This window comes from Aptenodytes patagonicus, chromosome 5 (genome assembly GCF_965638725.1).
Source record: "Aptenodytes patagonicus chromosome 5, bAptPat1.pri.cur, whole genome shotgun sequence".
NCBI classification, from domain to species: Eukaryota; Metazoa; Chordata; class Aves; order Sphenisciformes; family Spheniscidae; genus Aptenodytes; species Aptenodytes patagonicus.
In genome coordinates, this window is record NC_134953.1 from 33,631,730 (window position 1) to 33,644,746 (window position 13,017).

Below are 13,017 nucleotides of genomic sequence, written 5' to 3' on the forward strand. Positions count from 1 at the left end.
GCATAAAACAAAACCAAAATAACTGGAAACAAGTTTTCCATTCTTTAAAGGGGTGTCAATGTACAGTCAATAGATTTGTACTTTAGAGAAGTCCAGATACTACCTTCTCTGTTGTATGCTAAATTCAGAGTTCTAGTTTCATCCTGACACCCACAAGAATTTAAAATCATGTATAATTTCAAACAATGTAATATTGAAACTTGATTTTAAAGTTGTGGTCCAGACCTTCTGCTGTAGTATGCAGGCAGTGGAACTATGCTGAATCATACCATACAAGGACCGGCTGGAGGCACTTTAATGTTGCTGTGTGTTGATCCTTCTTTTATTTATGACACTTGGAATTTTTTAATATTGCTGTTGAATAAGTATTTTTTTGTCAGTATTTTTGTTACTGGATTTGATCTGCTTAAGCACTGTCTCTTTCCTTTTCACTTGAGTATGTACTAACTATTTACAAATATCTTTGTTATTTTGGTTATAGTAAGAAGGAGTTATTTTTTTTTAGTTCAAAATATTCTGAAATTTTCTGATGCATAGCTCTTTCTGCCAGTGTCCAGAGACCCTTTTGATTCCATTCCTGCATACCGAAAGATTTTAGCCTGTGTTAACAAAGTGTTTCATGTACAAACCAAAGCAAATATAAACTCAAGGGAATGTATGGACAGGTAGTGTTACTCATATTCACTCTCACTCCAGCTCCTGTTTGTTTATTCATGTGTTGTATATGGTGTGTGTCCAAAGTGTGAACTCTCCAAGAGGGGAACTGGATTGCTTTTGTATTTTTGACTCTGGTTAATACTCTGAGGCTCTGATTAACAATTATGGTCCCCAAGAATTATCTCACTTACAACACAGCTTAATGATTTCCATATTCTTGGGGTATCCAACTTAATTTGTGGAATAATTACTGGCAGCCCTTTAGAACGGGAGTACTGGAATATCCGTCACAGTATTGTGTCTCATTAGGGTGCAGAGATGACTGAGCTACTCATCTTGGGAAACGAACACAAGTAACCCTAACTGCTAATGATTATTAAAAGAGTTCAGATACATCCAGTTATTTTTATCAGAAATATATGACTAGCTATTAATTTTCCTGCTGTCTGTTGTCATGCCGTACTGATTTTATTTCTTTTCATGTATTTACAAACTCTATCTTCAAAATATTTTTGTGCTTCTTTGAGTTTTTAGTACTAAAGCTGCAGTTATAATCATTATGCCTTCATCAGGGATAACATCTATACTGTCTCGGATAGAAACTGAAATTCCACTGAATAACATAGAAAACTTAGTTAATTTGGAGCTTCAGTTCTGCGGCTGTAAGCTAGCCTGAGATGTGGGCAGGGGTCTATAGTGTAGTCTCACTGCCCAGTTTACAGCTGCTGTGGTAGTCCAGTGTTAATCTTTTCAGGGCTGCCCTCTTTCAAACAAAGAAGTCAGGTGGGAGCCTCCCCCTTGCTGTGCTCCCAGCAGCGCAGGGCATGAGGAAGACCGCACCACCCTCACTATTAACAAAAGGAAAGCTTCATTTTGACACTGCTAATGGTCAGGGAGGGATCCAAGCAAACGTTTCATTTTTCCCCAGAGTAGGGATGATCTGAGGGATATTTCAGCGCTGCTGTTGGCTGCTGCAGAAGGAGGGAACCTGCGGCTTCTATAGCTGGGTTTTATTACAGATAAAGACACAGCTGCAGCAGGAGAGAGGCAGGAGACTACTGGCAGAGAGGGGCAGAAGTTGCTCTAAGAGATTTTCTCGCTCATCCCTGTTCCCACATTCACTGCACAGCACTAAACTTTCCTCTGACCAAAACTTTGTTTCCTGGACTATTACTGGAAAGCAGAAGCATGGAGAATTTGTTCAGACTTCTGTTGGAGACAGCAAATTTCTCCTTTTAATCCTGAATATTATTTACAGATTAGAAATTCCAATATTATACAATATTATTTTTGCTAGTGAGAGAGAAAAAAATGGATGCATTCAGAGCACCTGAAAATGAGTCGCTGTTGTCCAGTTCCTCTGGTCCTGCCAGATGGGATCCCTTCCGTCGTCCCTTGGACTCCATCCAGCCCTGGCACTTCAGGCTTCTGGCAGCAGTAATGTTGGTGGTGACCTTCCTGTCACTTGCCGAGAACCTGGCTGTAATCCTGGTAACTTTTAAGTTCAAGCAATTGAGACAACCTGTCAATTATGTTATAGTCAATTTGTCTGTGGCTGATTTCCTGGTCTCACTGATTGGTGGCACTATCAGCTTTTTAACCAATCTAAAAGGTTATTTTTATATGGGATACTGGGCTTGTGTACTGGAAGGATTTGCTGTCACATTTTTTGGTAAGCTTGATTTTGTTTGTAGTTGTATGTTCTTTTCCTTCAACTTCCTTCAATGTATTCTACTAGCTATCCTGCAGCTTCCCGTCACTGACTTGCATGCCTTTGAACTCACTGGTCCTTTCCCCAGTTACATATATTCTGTAGTGGATCTCATGTGTGGGTGAATAACATGTATCACTACCTCTGTCATATATCAGTGGCTTGTCACATGTATACTGATCACTGAATATGTTTACTATAATGAGAAAAAGCTTGCTAATAGAATAGCAATGTTGTGGGGTTTTTGGTAAAACAATGTCAGGAAAAAATTCACTATGTGTAACTATTTTAGGTTAGTATTTAGGTTTGTGTGTATATGGATAAATAAGAGAGAGAGAAAAAGAGTGAGTGGCTGCTCTTAAACTGTGGAAAATATCAGGGCATAGAAACATCTTATGTTATATGTTAGCTACGCTCCAGTGGTTCTGAGGAACCGTGACACACCTGAAACAGTCACCCCTCACACCTACATCTTTTTGTCATTCTTTTTCTTGGCTTTGTTTTACTAACTACACAAAAAATATTAGAATTACTCTAAAAGGGAAAATCCTCACCTCATAGTTCTGTGTGTAAATACACCTCTGCAGAATAAATGGGAAATTAGTTTAAAATGGGACACCTGCTTGCTTGAGATAGACATTCATTCCTGCCTCCCTGTTCCTGTTTCTGAAGCTGCATAGTAGAGGCAGCCTTCTAACTCTTGTCACTGCTCTAAATCAAACACATTGCTGATCCTCAGCCTGAAAAGGAGTCCCACAGTTGCTTTCAGCCTGGTTAAGCTACACAGATGGAATGTCGGTGAGGGACAATGCTACTAAATCAATCTGTGGCATGTAAGCCATGTCCCATGGAGAAAGATCAGGCTGTTTCAAGATTTTGGTGGCCAACCAGGTGATATGCACCTAATAAACTGATAATTTGATGTTGTGGGCAGCTGTCTGTAGGTTAGAGTTTTATGACAGTCTGAAATATGACATTTCTTGCGAAGATAACATTTTGAAGATACATCTTCATTTGTTAATTTGGAAGCTACACATAATTTGCAGCTTTTCAGAGTAGAACCAAATGAAAAAAAGAAGTCATCATCAAGTTAAATGGCCCAATCAGCTGCTTGGTTTTGTAGTCATTATACTGTAGACTGACAAACTAGACAAATATGAAAATCTTGTGCTCTTAATAAATACTAGAATAATGCACATAAATTGCACATCCTTTCACAACTTGGGTTGATGGAAAAGGTGCCTGATGTGGTGGGTGGTCAAAGACTGGAACAGGTTACCCAGAGTGGTTGTGGAGTCTCCATCTGTGGAGACATTCAACTGGACTTGGTCCTGGACAACCTGTTGTATGGACCGTGCTTGAGTGTGTGTGGGGGTGTTGAACCAGATGACCTCCAGAGATGCCTTTCAACCTAAACAATTCTGTGATTCTCTGATGTGGGATGGTGTTTGCTTTTCAGTGAATCTACCCAATTTTTGATGCTGACTGTGTTTTCTTACTACAGGCATTGTTGCTCTCTGGTCTCTTGCTCTGTTGGCTTTTGAGCGGTACATTGTGATCTGTCACCCATTGGGAAATATGCGCTTGAGGGGGAAGCATGCAGCCCTAGGTATTGCCTTTGTGTGGACCTTTTCCTTCATTTGGACCATTCCACCAACAATGGGTTGGAGCAGTTACACCACCAGTAGTATTGGAACTACTTGTGAGCCTAACTGGTAAGGCCACTCTTGCAGAATATGGTAAAGAAATGAAACTTGCAGCTCAGGACATCTCAGGGGCAGGAATTTGAAGGAAAGGTTTAAAGATGATGTACATCTCTGCAAAAATGGATGTAAAGAAAGTTGTAACAAAACTGAGCAAAATTTGCCAAGAACAGATTTAAAAAAAAAAATTTCTAAAGGGAGGAGCTTCCAGCCCTGATGGAAATAACTGTCCTATACCTTGTGCTTTTTGTCAGGATTCAAAGAGGACAAAGAGACAGATTTTTCAGAAGACTGGACAAAGCCCTGAGCATCCTGGTCTGACCCCATAGCTGACTCCACTTTGAGCAGGAGGTTGGACTACATGTCCCTTCCCACCTGAACTGTCCCACTGTGCCTAGGTCCTTTGGTCATGGGATCCTGTCCTAGCCCACGGCCAGCGAGATGGCCCAGGGCTCCATCTGGTGATATGACTAAAGTTGTAAAGGGGCACTTGGAATAAAAACAGTTGGCAAAAATACTAGTGACAGCTTTGAAGAGCAAAGTTAATACTTCAAGAAAATGATAAGAACACATATTAGTAATACATACACAATGTATTTTGTGTTTTATACAGGTACTCAGACGCTTATACCGACCATACATACATTATTGCATTCTTCATCACCTGTTTTATAGTGCCTTTATCGGTGATTTTGGTATCCTATGGAAAACTGATGTGGAAGCTAAGAAAGGTAAGAAGAAGCACTTACGAGTAAACTTTTAAAACGTGTATGTCTGCAAACATTTGGAATTTTTGTGTTTGATTTTATATAAAGATCAGACATAAGCAGATCAAATTTCCAGGCAGCAAATGCACTCAGTTATCATCCCTTGTTATATAATTATCCTTACACACAGAAATTCATGCTATGGTTAGAAATGATTTTTCAAAGTGTGCAGTTTGCATCACTTACCAGTACATCTCATTAGCCAAACATCATACAAATGAAAGAATGCCTGCCTCATAAATAAAGAAACTGAATGACCCAGTATTGGTTTATTTACAATTGTATTTCAATTCAGTGACGTTTCTTAAGACTCAAACCAGGTAAATCAAAATTTAGCTTAAAATTTTAAGAGTGCTGGCTAATACTCTGTAAGACTTACATGCAGAATAAGATGTATCATGTGTAAATAATGTAATGTTGTTTAGTAAATAAAATATTGGATTTTCGAGGAAAATTTAAAAGACTTGAGAAATGCTTTTGAATTTTATTTAATGATTATATTGACCAGATCCAAAAGAGAATCTGCAAAAAGTGAAAAAGAAGATGACAATAGAATAGGAAAATTCCTATTTAGGACAATATTTTGGGACAATATTGTTATTTCTATTTACTGCAAAGCTGCCTTGTCTTATTGCTTCAGTAATAAATTCAGTAAATTTCTTCAATTTACTGATGTTTTTAAAGTATTTGGGATAGTCAAATGGTTATATTTATTCTGAGTGTCATTCTCTCTAAGTAAAACAAAACAGAAGGGAAATGCAAAAAATATTTTATTTTCTCATTAGAAAATACAGATTGGCACATGCATACTTCAGGTGACATCGTGATTCCTCTAAACCGATTTTTCTTTATTTCCTCCAGGATGCATTTAGGGGAGAGAAGGTTAAATGGCTGGGAGAGGTTGATTTCAGTATTAAACACAAGAAGTTTCCCAAGTTGAATGTGAACTGCAGCACAGGTGCATTGCTGCTCACAGCGTTCATGGTGAGGTAGCAGTGTCTGTTGGTGCGAAGGTGGGGGACATGAATTACAAGATATGGAGATGCTTGAAGAAAATCATTGTTGATGATGCAGTCTCTCCTAAGATAACTTGTAAAACTATGATTCTGTTATTCTGAATCTCCAGAACTTTTATTAGTATTTTATTTTTCCCTGTCCTAACCTACCTGAAGAGGAAAAGAAATGAAGAGAGAGCGCAGGGGGGCCAGACCTCCCCGCTGCTGATGCAGCCCTCTCACTGCTGCCCGGGAGGGCGATGCGCTCCTTAGGGAAGGAGCTCTGCCGCTTGGCTTGAGACGGGGAGGACAGCCACCCCAGGCCAGCCGCCTCGCGGGGCTCCCACTCCTGCCTGGGGCACCCCTGCTGGGGGCATGCGCAGAGGGTGGCAGGTGTCCCTCCCTGCGGACTGGCGGTCACAGCAGATCTGGGCAGCCCTACCCTGCAGGGATGGGAAAGGGCCACTTCCAGGAGACTGTCCCTGGGAGGGAGACCCCAGGGTGGCCTGGCGGCCTGGCATGAAAGGGAGGGATGTTAACCCAACAGAGGGGATGTGAGGGAAACGAGACCACTTGCCAAGCATCCAGCACTGTGATGGGTCTGCCAGAGCAGTGGCTAATGTGCTACTCCGATGCTTCAGGAGGTGCACAAAAAGGGCCATTTCCTTCCCTTGCAGTCACCTAAGAGGCTGCAAGTTAAAAAGAAAGCAGGTGAGATGAGGAACATGGGAGGCAATGAAGGAAAATGTCACTGTCAGTCACAGCAGAAGCCAGTGAACGGTCCATCTTGCCATTTGGGTCAGGTCAGGATGTCTTCTGGAAGACTGATCTGTGCCATGTAGTAGGTCCCAGCATTGGCCTGGAGCCGTGTGGTGTGATCTTGCTAGGCTGCCTTTCTCACTCCTCTCTCCATTATCCAGAAAGAATAGCAGTAATATTAAAAAAAAAAATCACACTGCTCGGTAAGTTGTGTGTTTCACACTCCCCTTGCAGCTCAGTGACCTGGCGGACCACACAGCCAGGAAACGCTGCGGCGGCCTCAGGGCGCCTCATCACAAATTATTTAGCTGTAGCTGTCTGGCTTGTGCCAGTCCTTGCCTTTGGCTTTTGTTGGCTTTTACAGAGAGATGTAACTGTCTGAGTTGGCCTCTATGACTTTTAACAACTTAAAAGTCTGGTGTAGAAAAGCTAACTGGCTGTGATATATTCTGTAAATTTATAATGAATTGTCATAAGGCTGTATCTCACAACTAAGCTAATTTTTAAAAATGTGACTACAGTGAACAGAGAGAGACCCAGGCACCAGAACTGCCGTCTTGATGTTTGCAACCCACCCTCTTCCCGGATTTTGACTGCCGTGTCCCATGGTCACCATAGTGCGGACTTTGTCCTGAGTGGCATTGTTTTGTCTTAGTAAAGTCTGCTAGTCCCGCAGTCTCTGTGACCCCAGCTTTACAATGCCAATAGTAGCTTTCACTACAACTGCAAAACTAATAAAAGAAATGAATCTTTAGGAAAAGATCTAATTAACAGTTTACAATGGAGATAAATTATTATGTCAGTATTCCTTTGTTTGTAAGATAAAGCACCAGTACATAGTTCCTTATGAGTTTTGTGTTCTCAGATTTAGAGAGAAATCCACGAAAAGCCATAGCTCAGAAAAAGGCCAGGCTTATATGAGACAAAGATGAAAACAGTCTAAAGCACAATCCAGGAGATTGTGTTCCTTCCCCAAGGTGACTGCACTTCTGCTGAAAGGGAGGCTGGGTTGCTCGCTATGTAGGTACAGTGTATATGAAAAAATGCTATAGAAATGTCATATATTGGCAGGGAATATCTTAGCTTTGCTCAGCACCTAATACAGCCTTCATTGATGCCTAAGAACTTGTAAGCGCTATGACAATTCATTACTATTATTATTGTTGTTGTTGTTGTTGTATTTACTGTTTGTTAAAAAACGACACGAATTACAACTTTCTACAGAGGTAAGGACACCCTCCCCCCCAGCAGGTGCTTCTATACCTCTGTGAGTATTAAATATGTTAAATTATCTGAGTGCAGTGCAAGGGTTATTAGGGGAAATGTCTCCATTCAGTTCTAACTTTACTGTGGAAAGCTAAAAGGCCATATTACACCAAAAATTCTTACTTTATTAGCATGTATTATTGCAAGACTTGGCATCAGGTTTCTCTAGAGCCATACAGAGTTATCATTAGTTACTTCCCATGTAAGCTAACATTATGTAACAGCGCCTCGTTTCACTAAGTCATCAGAAGCAAAACAAGGATGTTTCCCAGAAAGACATTGTTTGACATCACATAATCTCTGTATCAACATCTCTATCTAAGCTGCTTGCATGATCGATGAGGGGAAGAGGGGGAACATTCCTGCTAAATGCCCCAATCCCACTTTAATTCTGGTGTCATTAGATCATAGACACTCTTCTGGTGAAGGCCAGAAAGCACCACAGAGCTTGACAGACTCTCCTGGTTGCTGCTACTTAGTCTGGTCTAAACTTCACCCATGGCAAGGAGGTTGCATAGCCACAGCAGAGTGCTGTCTTTAACACCCATATTGGACGTCTAGTTGTCTGCAAAGGCTACATGAAAGAGAAAGTGCTTGAATTCAGGCTCACTATCTGCTTATGACTCACCACGATGGCCTTCTTTTTCAGTAATTAATTCACGATCATGCCTTCAGTTAAACCGTTGCTATTACTGTGGGTAGCTATAATGGCAGGGGTAGATTGGGAGTTGGCTGAAAACTTCTCAAAAGGTTAACCAAAGCTGAATTGTTACACCCTGTGGATGTGGTGGCTAGAAGCCGGCCAGGGCTCAGGTACACCAAGAAGAGGCAGCAGGAGAGGGCTGGGGAGACCAGCTTGGTGTGAAGCCTTGGGAGCAGGCTGGGACTTGGGTGCTGGTGGAGGGGGACAGGGACAGCTCAGCCTCCTTTCCGGCACCACCTTGCCTGGGGTTATTTCCATTCTGCTGATGCCAACTGCAGCAGCTGTGAGCCTGTCTTACCAAATTTCTGGCAGAGAAAAGTCTGTGGTCCAAGGCAAGAGCTTTTGCTTAAAGCCAGCCCCTGGCAGTGGCCTGAACGAGAACTTGGAAGAAATCTGAAACTGCTGGGACTTGTAAAAAGATCTCATAAGGACAATGCTGTGCTTGGGCCAACTGGTGCAGAAGACAGTTTTGTAGGTAAAATTAAAGTTGTTTGGCTGTAAGGCTGGTTCAAAAGTGTATTTGCTTCTCATATTTGCCTTGTTATGGAATTGTGGTTTTCATTATATTTTGCTGTACACAAACTGGTTTGTCCAGACAGCAGCAAATGCATTTCACAAAAAGACCAGAAAAGGGGAAGAAAGGGATACTGCTCCTGCCAGTATAGACAAAATGTTCTCCAGTCAGCTTTCCTGCAAGCCAAGAAGTCTAGCTTTATTAGGCTTTGTGCAGATCCAGAGCTGCTGTAAGCCGAGGTAGCTCCGTTGAAGTTACTGATGTGTGGTGAGTTGTATCACCCAAAAAGGTAGCCCTAATTTCTATTTCATATTTTTAGAGTTAACCTACTGTTATGAGATACTGCCAGTCACTCATTCTGTCAGGGTCATTGTATTCTGTTATTTGGCATTCTAAATAGAAACCAAATCTTGTCTCTGATTTGACTAAAATCATTAGGTTTACTTTTCTCACAAATGGAATTTAAAGGTATTTCTGCACTGCCTTGGGGTAGGCTGCTGCAGCACCCATCAAGTTACCTGAGCTAGATTAACTTTTGTGAGGCTGGACAGCAAACCTGTGCCCTCGCTTTGCTCCTCATGGCTTGGCTGAAGCTAGCTTGGGAGCGTCTCTATAGGCTGCAGTCATGCCTGACTGCAGTTAGATTTCTACACAGAGACTTCCCTAGTAATTGCTTTTTGCTCTCACTTTGACAATAAAAATATAAAGATACTTAGGCAAAGGAAAACTTAATAATGACAGTATACAGTAATTCATGTTCCTCAGCTGTAACATTGACACCCTGTGGTCCAGCAATAGCATCCTTATGTGCTGTCATACTCAAGAAGAGTAGGTCTTTCCTTCGAGCGTGGCAGATTATTAGCCTCCTCACTAAATTCACTGGTTGGAGGCCTTGTTGTTTGTTTTCTGGAATCTTCTATCTTTTCTTTAAAGGTGTCAGATACGCAACGCAGGCTGAGAACTACCAGGAAACCTGAAAGACAAGTGACTAGAATGGTTGTTGTTATGATCATTGCCTTTCTAATCTGCTGGATGCCGTACGCTGCCTTTTCTATCCTGGTCACTGCATACCCCTCCATTGAGCTGGATCCTCGTCTGGCAGCAATTCCAGCTTTCTTTTCCAAAACAGCTACTGTGTATAATCCAATTATTTATGTTTTTATGAACAAACAGGTACTGTATGCTCTCAAAGTGTCTTTAACACTCATATTTTGTTATTTTTTCTTGCTTTATAATGAATTATTTCTACCTACCTAACTAGCATGGCAATATCCAGCATTTAGAACTAAAAAGGAAATCACTGTATATCTACCTACTGGAAGATAGCGTAAGCCTCTGTGCGTTGTTAAAACATGAACATTAGTAATTATTAGGTTTAGATATTATAAAGGAAAATCAGCCCTTAGTGAACATCAGTTAGTTTTCTGTATGAAAATTCTATTTTCAAGACCGTCCCAGTACATTTTTATAATTCTTTAGGAATGCAACACCAGTGAGTTGATTTTGAGGTGGGGTGGAAGTTTCCAAAAGCTTGAATTTGTGTCAGGGGAAATGCTGCATTTATGGTTGCAGGTACAGGGAGTGTAGAAGCATCACATGTGCCTACGGGACAGGGAGCTTTCTTCTCTGGAATGGGGGCAGAGGATTGGATGCAGAGAAGAAGAATTGACAAGGGGATGAACCAGAGTGATATGTGTTCACTGTGGTAACAGGCATGATAATAAACTTGCATAGATTTATGCAATGAATGTAGCTACTAAGAGTGGTGGCATCAAGCAGAGTATAAGCATATAAACGTAAAAAAGAAAAACAGTGAAGTGACTGTTGACTAAGAAGTGATGAATACGTTTGTTTATTCAGTCCTGCAGGGAGAGCTATTGCTTGTCTCACATCCTATGGACGGCACCCTGATCTCCCAATGCATGGCAAATGTATGCTGGTCTTACCCTGCTCATGGATATGAACAACATGGAAACAAACCATCTTTGAATAGCTGGGTATTAGCATATGAAAGCAACTCATGAGCCTGGAGAAATGATCAATTCTATCCATTAGATGTGGTTAGTAACAGGCAGAAGAGGAAAAATATTTTTAGAATAAGATTTTCCAGAAGTCTGGGTCTTTTTAGAACGTGATTATTGCTCAGAGATCTTCATGGTGGCACAGGCAAATATATTTTGTGGGGCTATTTCTTTATATTCCCAACCGACTCATGAGAAAATTTCCAAGAGTTTTAGCTAAGACACAGACTGCTTTATAGAGATATTTTAAAATTCCTTATGTGTTTTGATTGATCTCCTTTTTTTCAACTTTTTAGTTCAGGAAGTGTCTGATTCAGATGTTCAGCTGCAGTGCCATAGAAACTGCGGAGTCCAACGTGAACCCGACTTCAGAGAGAGTAATGCTAACTCAGGACAAAAGAGGCAGTGAGATGTCCACCATGGCAGTACATAGCACCGTTTCTAAGAGGAAAACCGGAGATGAACACAGAAATTGCCAATCTTTTGCTCAGTTGGCAGCTTCAGAAAACAAAATCTGTCCCATGTAGTGTGGTAGATATGATCATCAATGCAGTGCTACAGCATATTTCCTTGTTGCCGTCACTTAATACAAAAAGTGTTGTCAGTGGGGACATTATGTGGACACCGACACTCATGCAAACTCCCTTGCAGAGTTTCTTGGCTCTGCAGTTGCAGTCAAACACCCAGCCACAAGGTGAGTCCCTTCCTCCACTGCATTCCTCTTCCCAATCCACAGCCTGCTTGCTCCTGAAAATAACATCAGGGTAGCCCAGTGTTGCTATGCTGGCATGTAACACAGTAAGGATAGGAGAGTTTTACACTGATGACGGCTCCTTGGTCGGCTGGACAAAAGCATGAAGTGGCACATGGCTTCAATATGCTAATGGACAAAAAAATACTATCTAGCACACAGCTGACTCAATTTCAACCAATGGAGGTTCAGGGAAGAAGAGGTCTGAGTGCTTTTTTGGTTTGTTTGGGTATTTTTACTAAAAAAGCAGAGAAAGCCAGAGGCTTCTGGACTTACGTCTGTCCTTGATGAGAACCTCATCTGGGCCACTAAAATCTCCAGCAGCTCAGACAAGCCATTCAGACTCCCAAGCACTATTATATTAAAACAAGCCCTATCAAGAGCTGTTCATATCCTCTCTCTGCATTCCCTCTTTGTCCAGAAAAATCTTCTGTGCTTGTGGCAACTTCTGAAGTAAATTAATTTGGACTAGATGTTCGTTGTAGGTCCCTTCCAACTGAACTATTCTATTAACTCAACTTTAGAAGAGGAGTTAGTAGGGTATAGGAAAGTACAACTGTGGAGGAATGCTGGAGAAAGGGCCAGTAGCACAGCTTAGAGTTGTGAACTAAGCTCTGTGGGACAGAAGTTTTTCCCCATATGTGCCTGCACTGTGCAGAGCTAAGATCTATCATGTTCTTGAGACCATGTAGCTCCAGGTGACAACTATTATTTGCTTCTTAACAATTACAATTTTCAGAAATCAGTGGTTAGAGAATACAAATATTATGTATGTGCTGGGCCACATTACGTTGGAGCATGTTGGATGTCTGTATTTCCATTTGCACATTTTTACTTTTCTCACTTCTGAGCTAGGGCATGCCTCTCCAGAAAGCGCAAGCAACATCCTAGCCCAGAAGGCAACTTGCAGCAGCCAATGGCACCACACTGCTGTTCTCCTCTGAGGAGCAGTTGTGTCTCTGTCCCTTCAGTCCTTAAATTCCTGTTTCTGCCTAAGTCACATCCTCACTACTTTTAATTGAGCTCCTGATCCTGGCATAAATCATTAACTTGTTGTTACACCTTTGATATCAGAAGCAAGGAGTGCAACATGAATACACTTTCTGTAAAGAGTGAAAAAGAACAGAAGTTGCCAGCTTTCCATGGCTGTATTCCATCTCATGTATTTAA

The 13,017-nt window shown here is 41.4% G+C and overlaps 1 protein-coding gene across 1 annotated transcript; it reads left to right on the forward strand.

Annotated features, from left to right (window-relative positions):
• The first annotated feature begins 1,968 nt into the window (after positions 1 to 1,968).
• Positions 1,969 to 11,623, forward strand: LOC143160422 (opsin-VA-like). Its single transcript, XM_076338147.1, has 5 exons — positions 1,969 to 2,329; positions 3,873 to 4,083; positions 4,685 to 4,802; positions 10,009 to 10,248; positions 11,393 to 11,623. Exons 1-5 carry the CDS (start codon positions 1,969 to 1,971, stop codon positions 11,621 to 11,623), a joined length of 1,161 nt encoding a protein of 386 aa, XP_076194262.1.
• Positions 11,624 to 13,017: the final 1,394 nt, after the last annotated feature.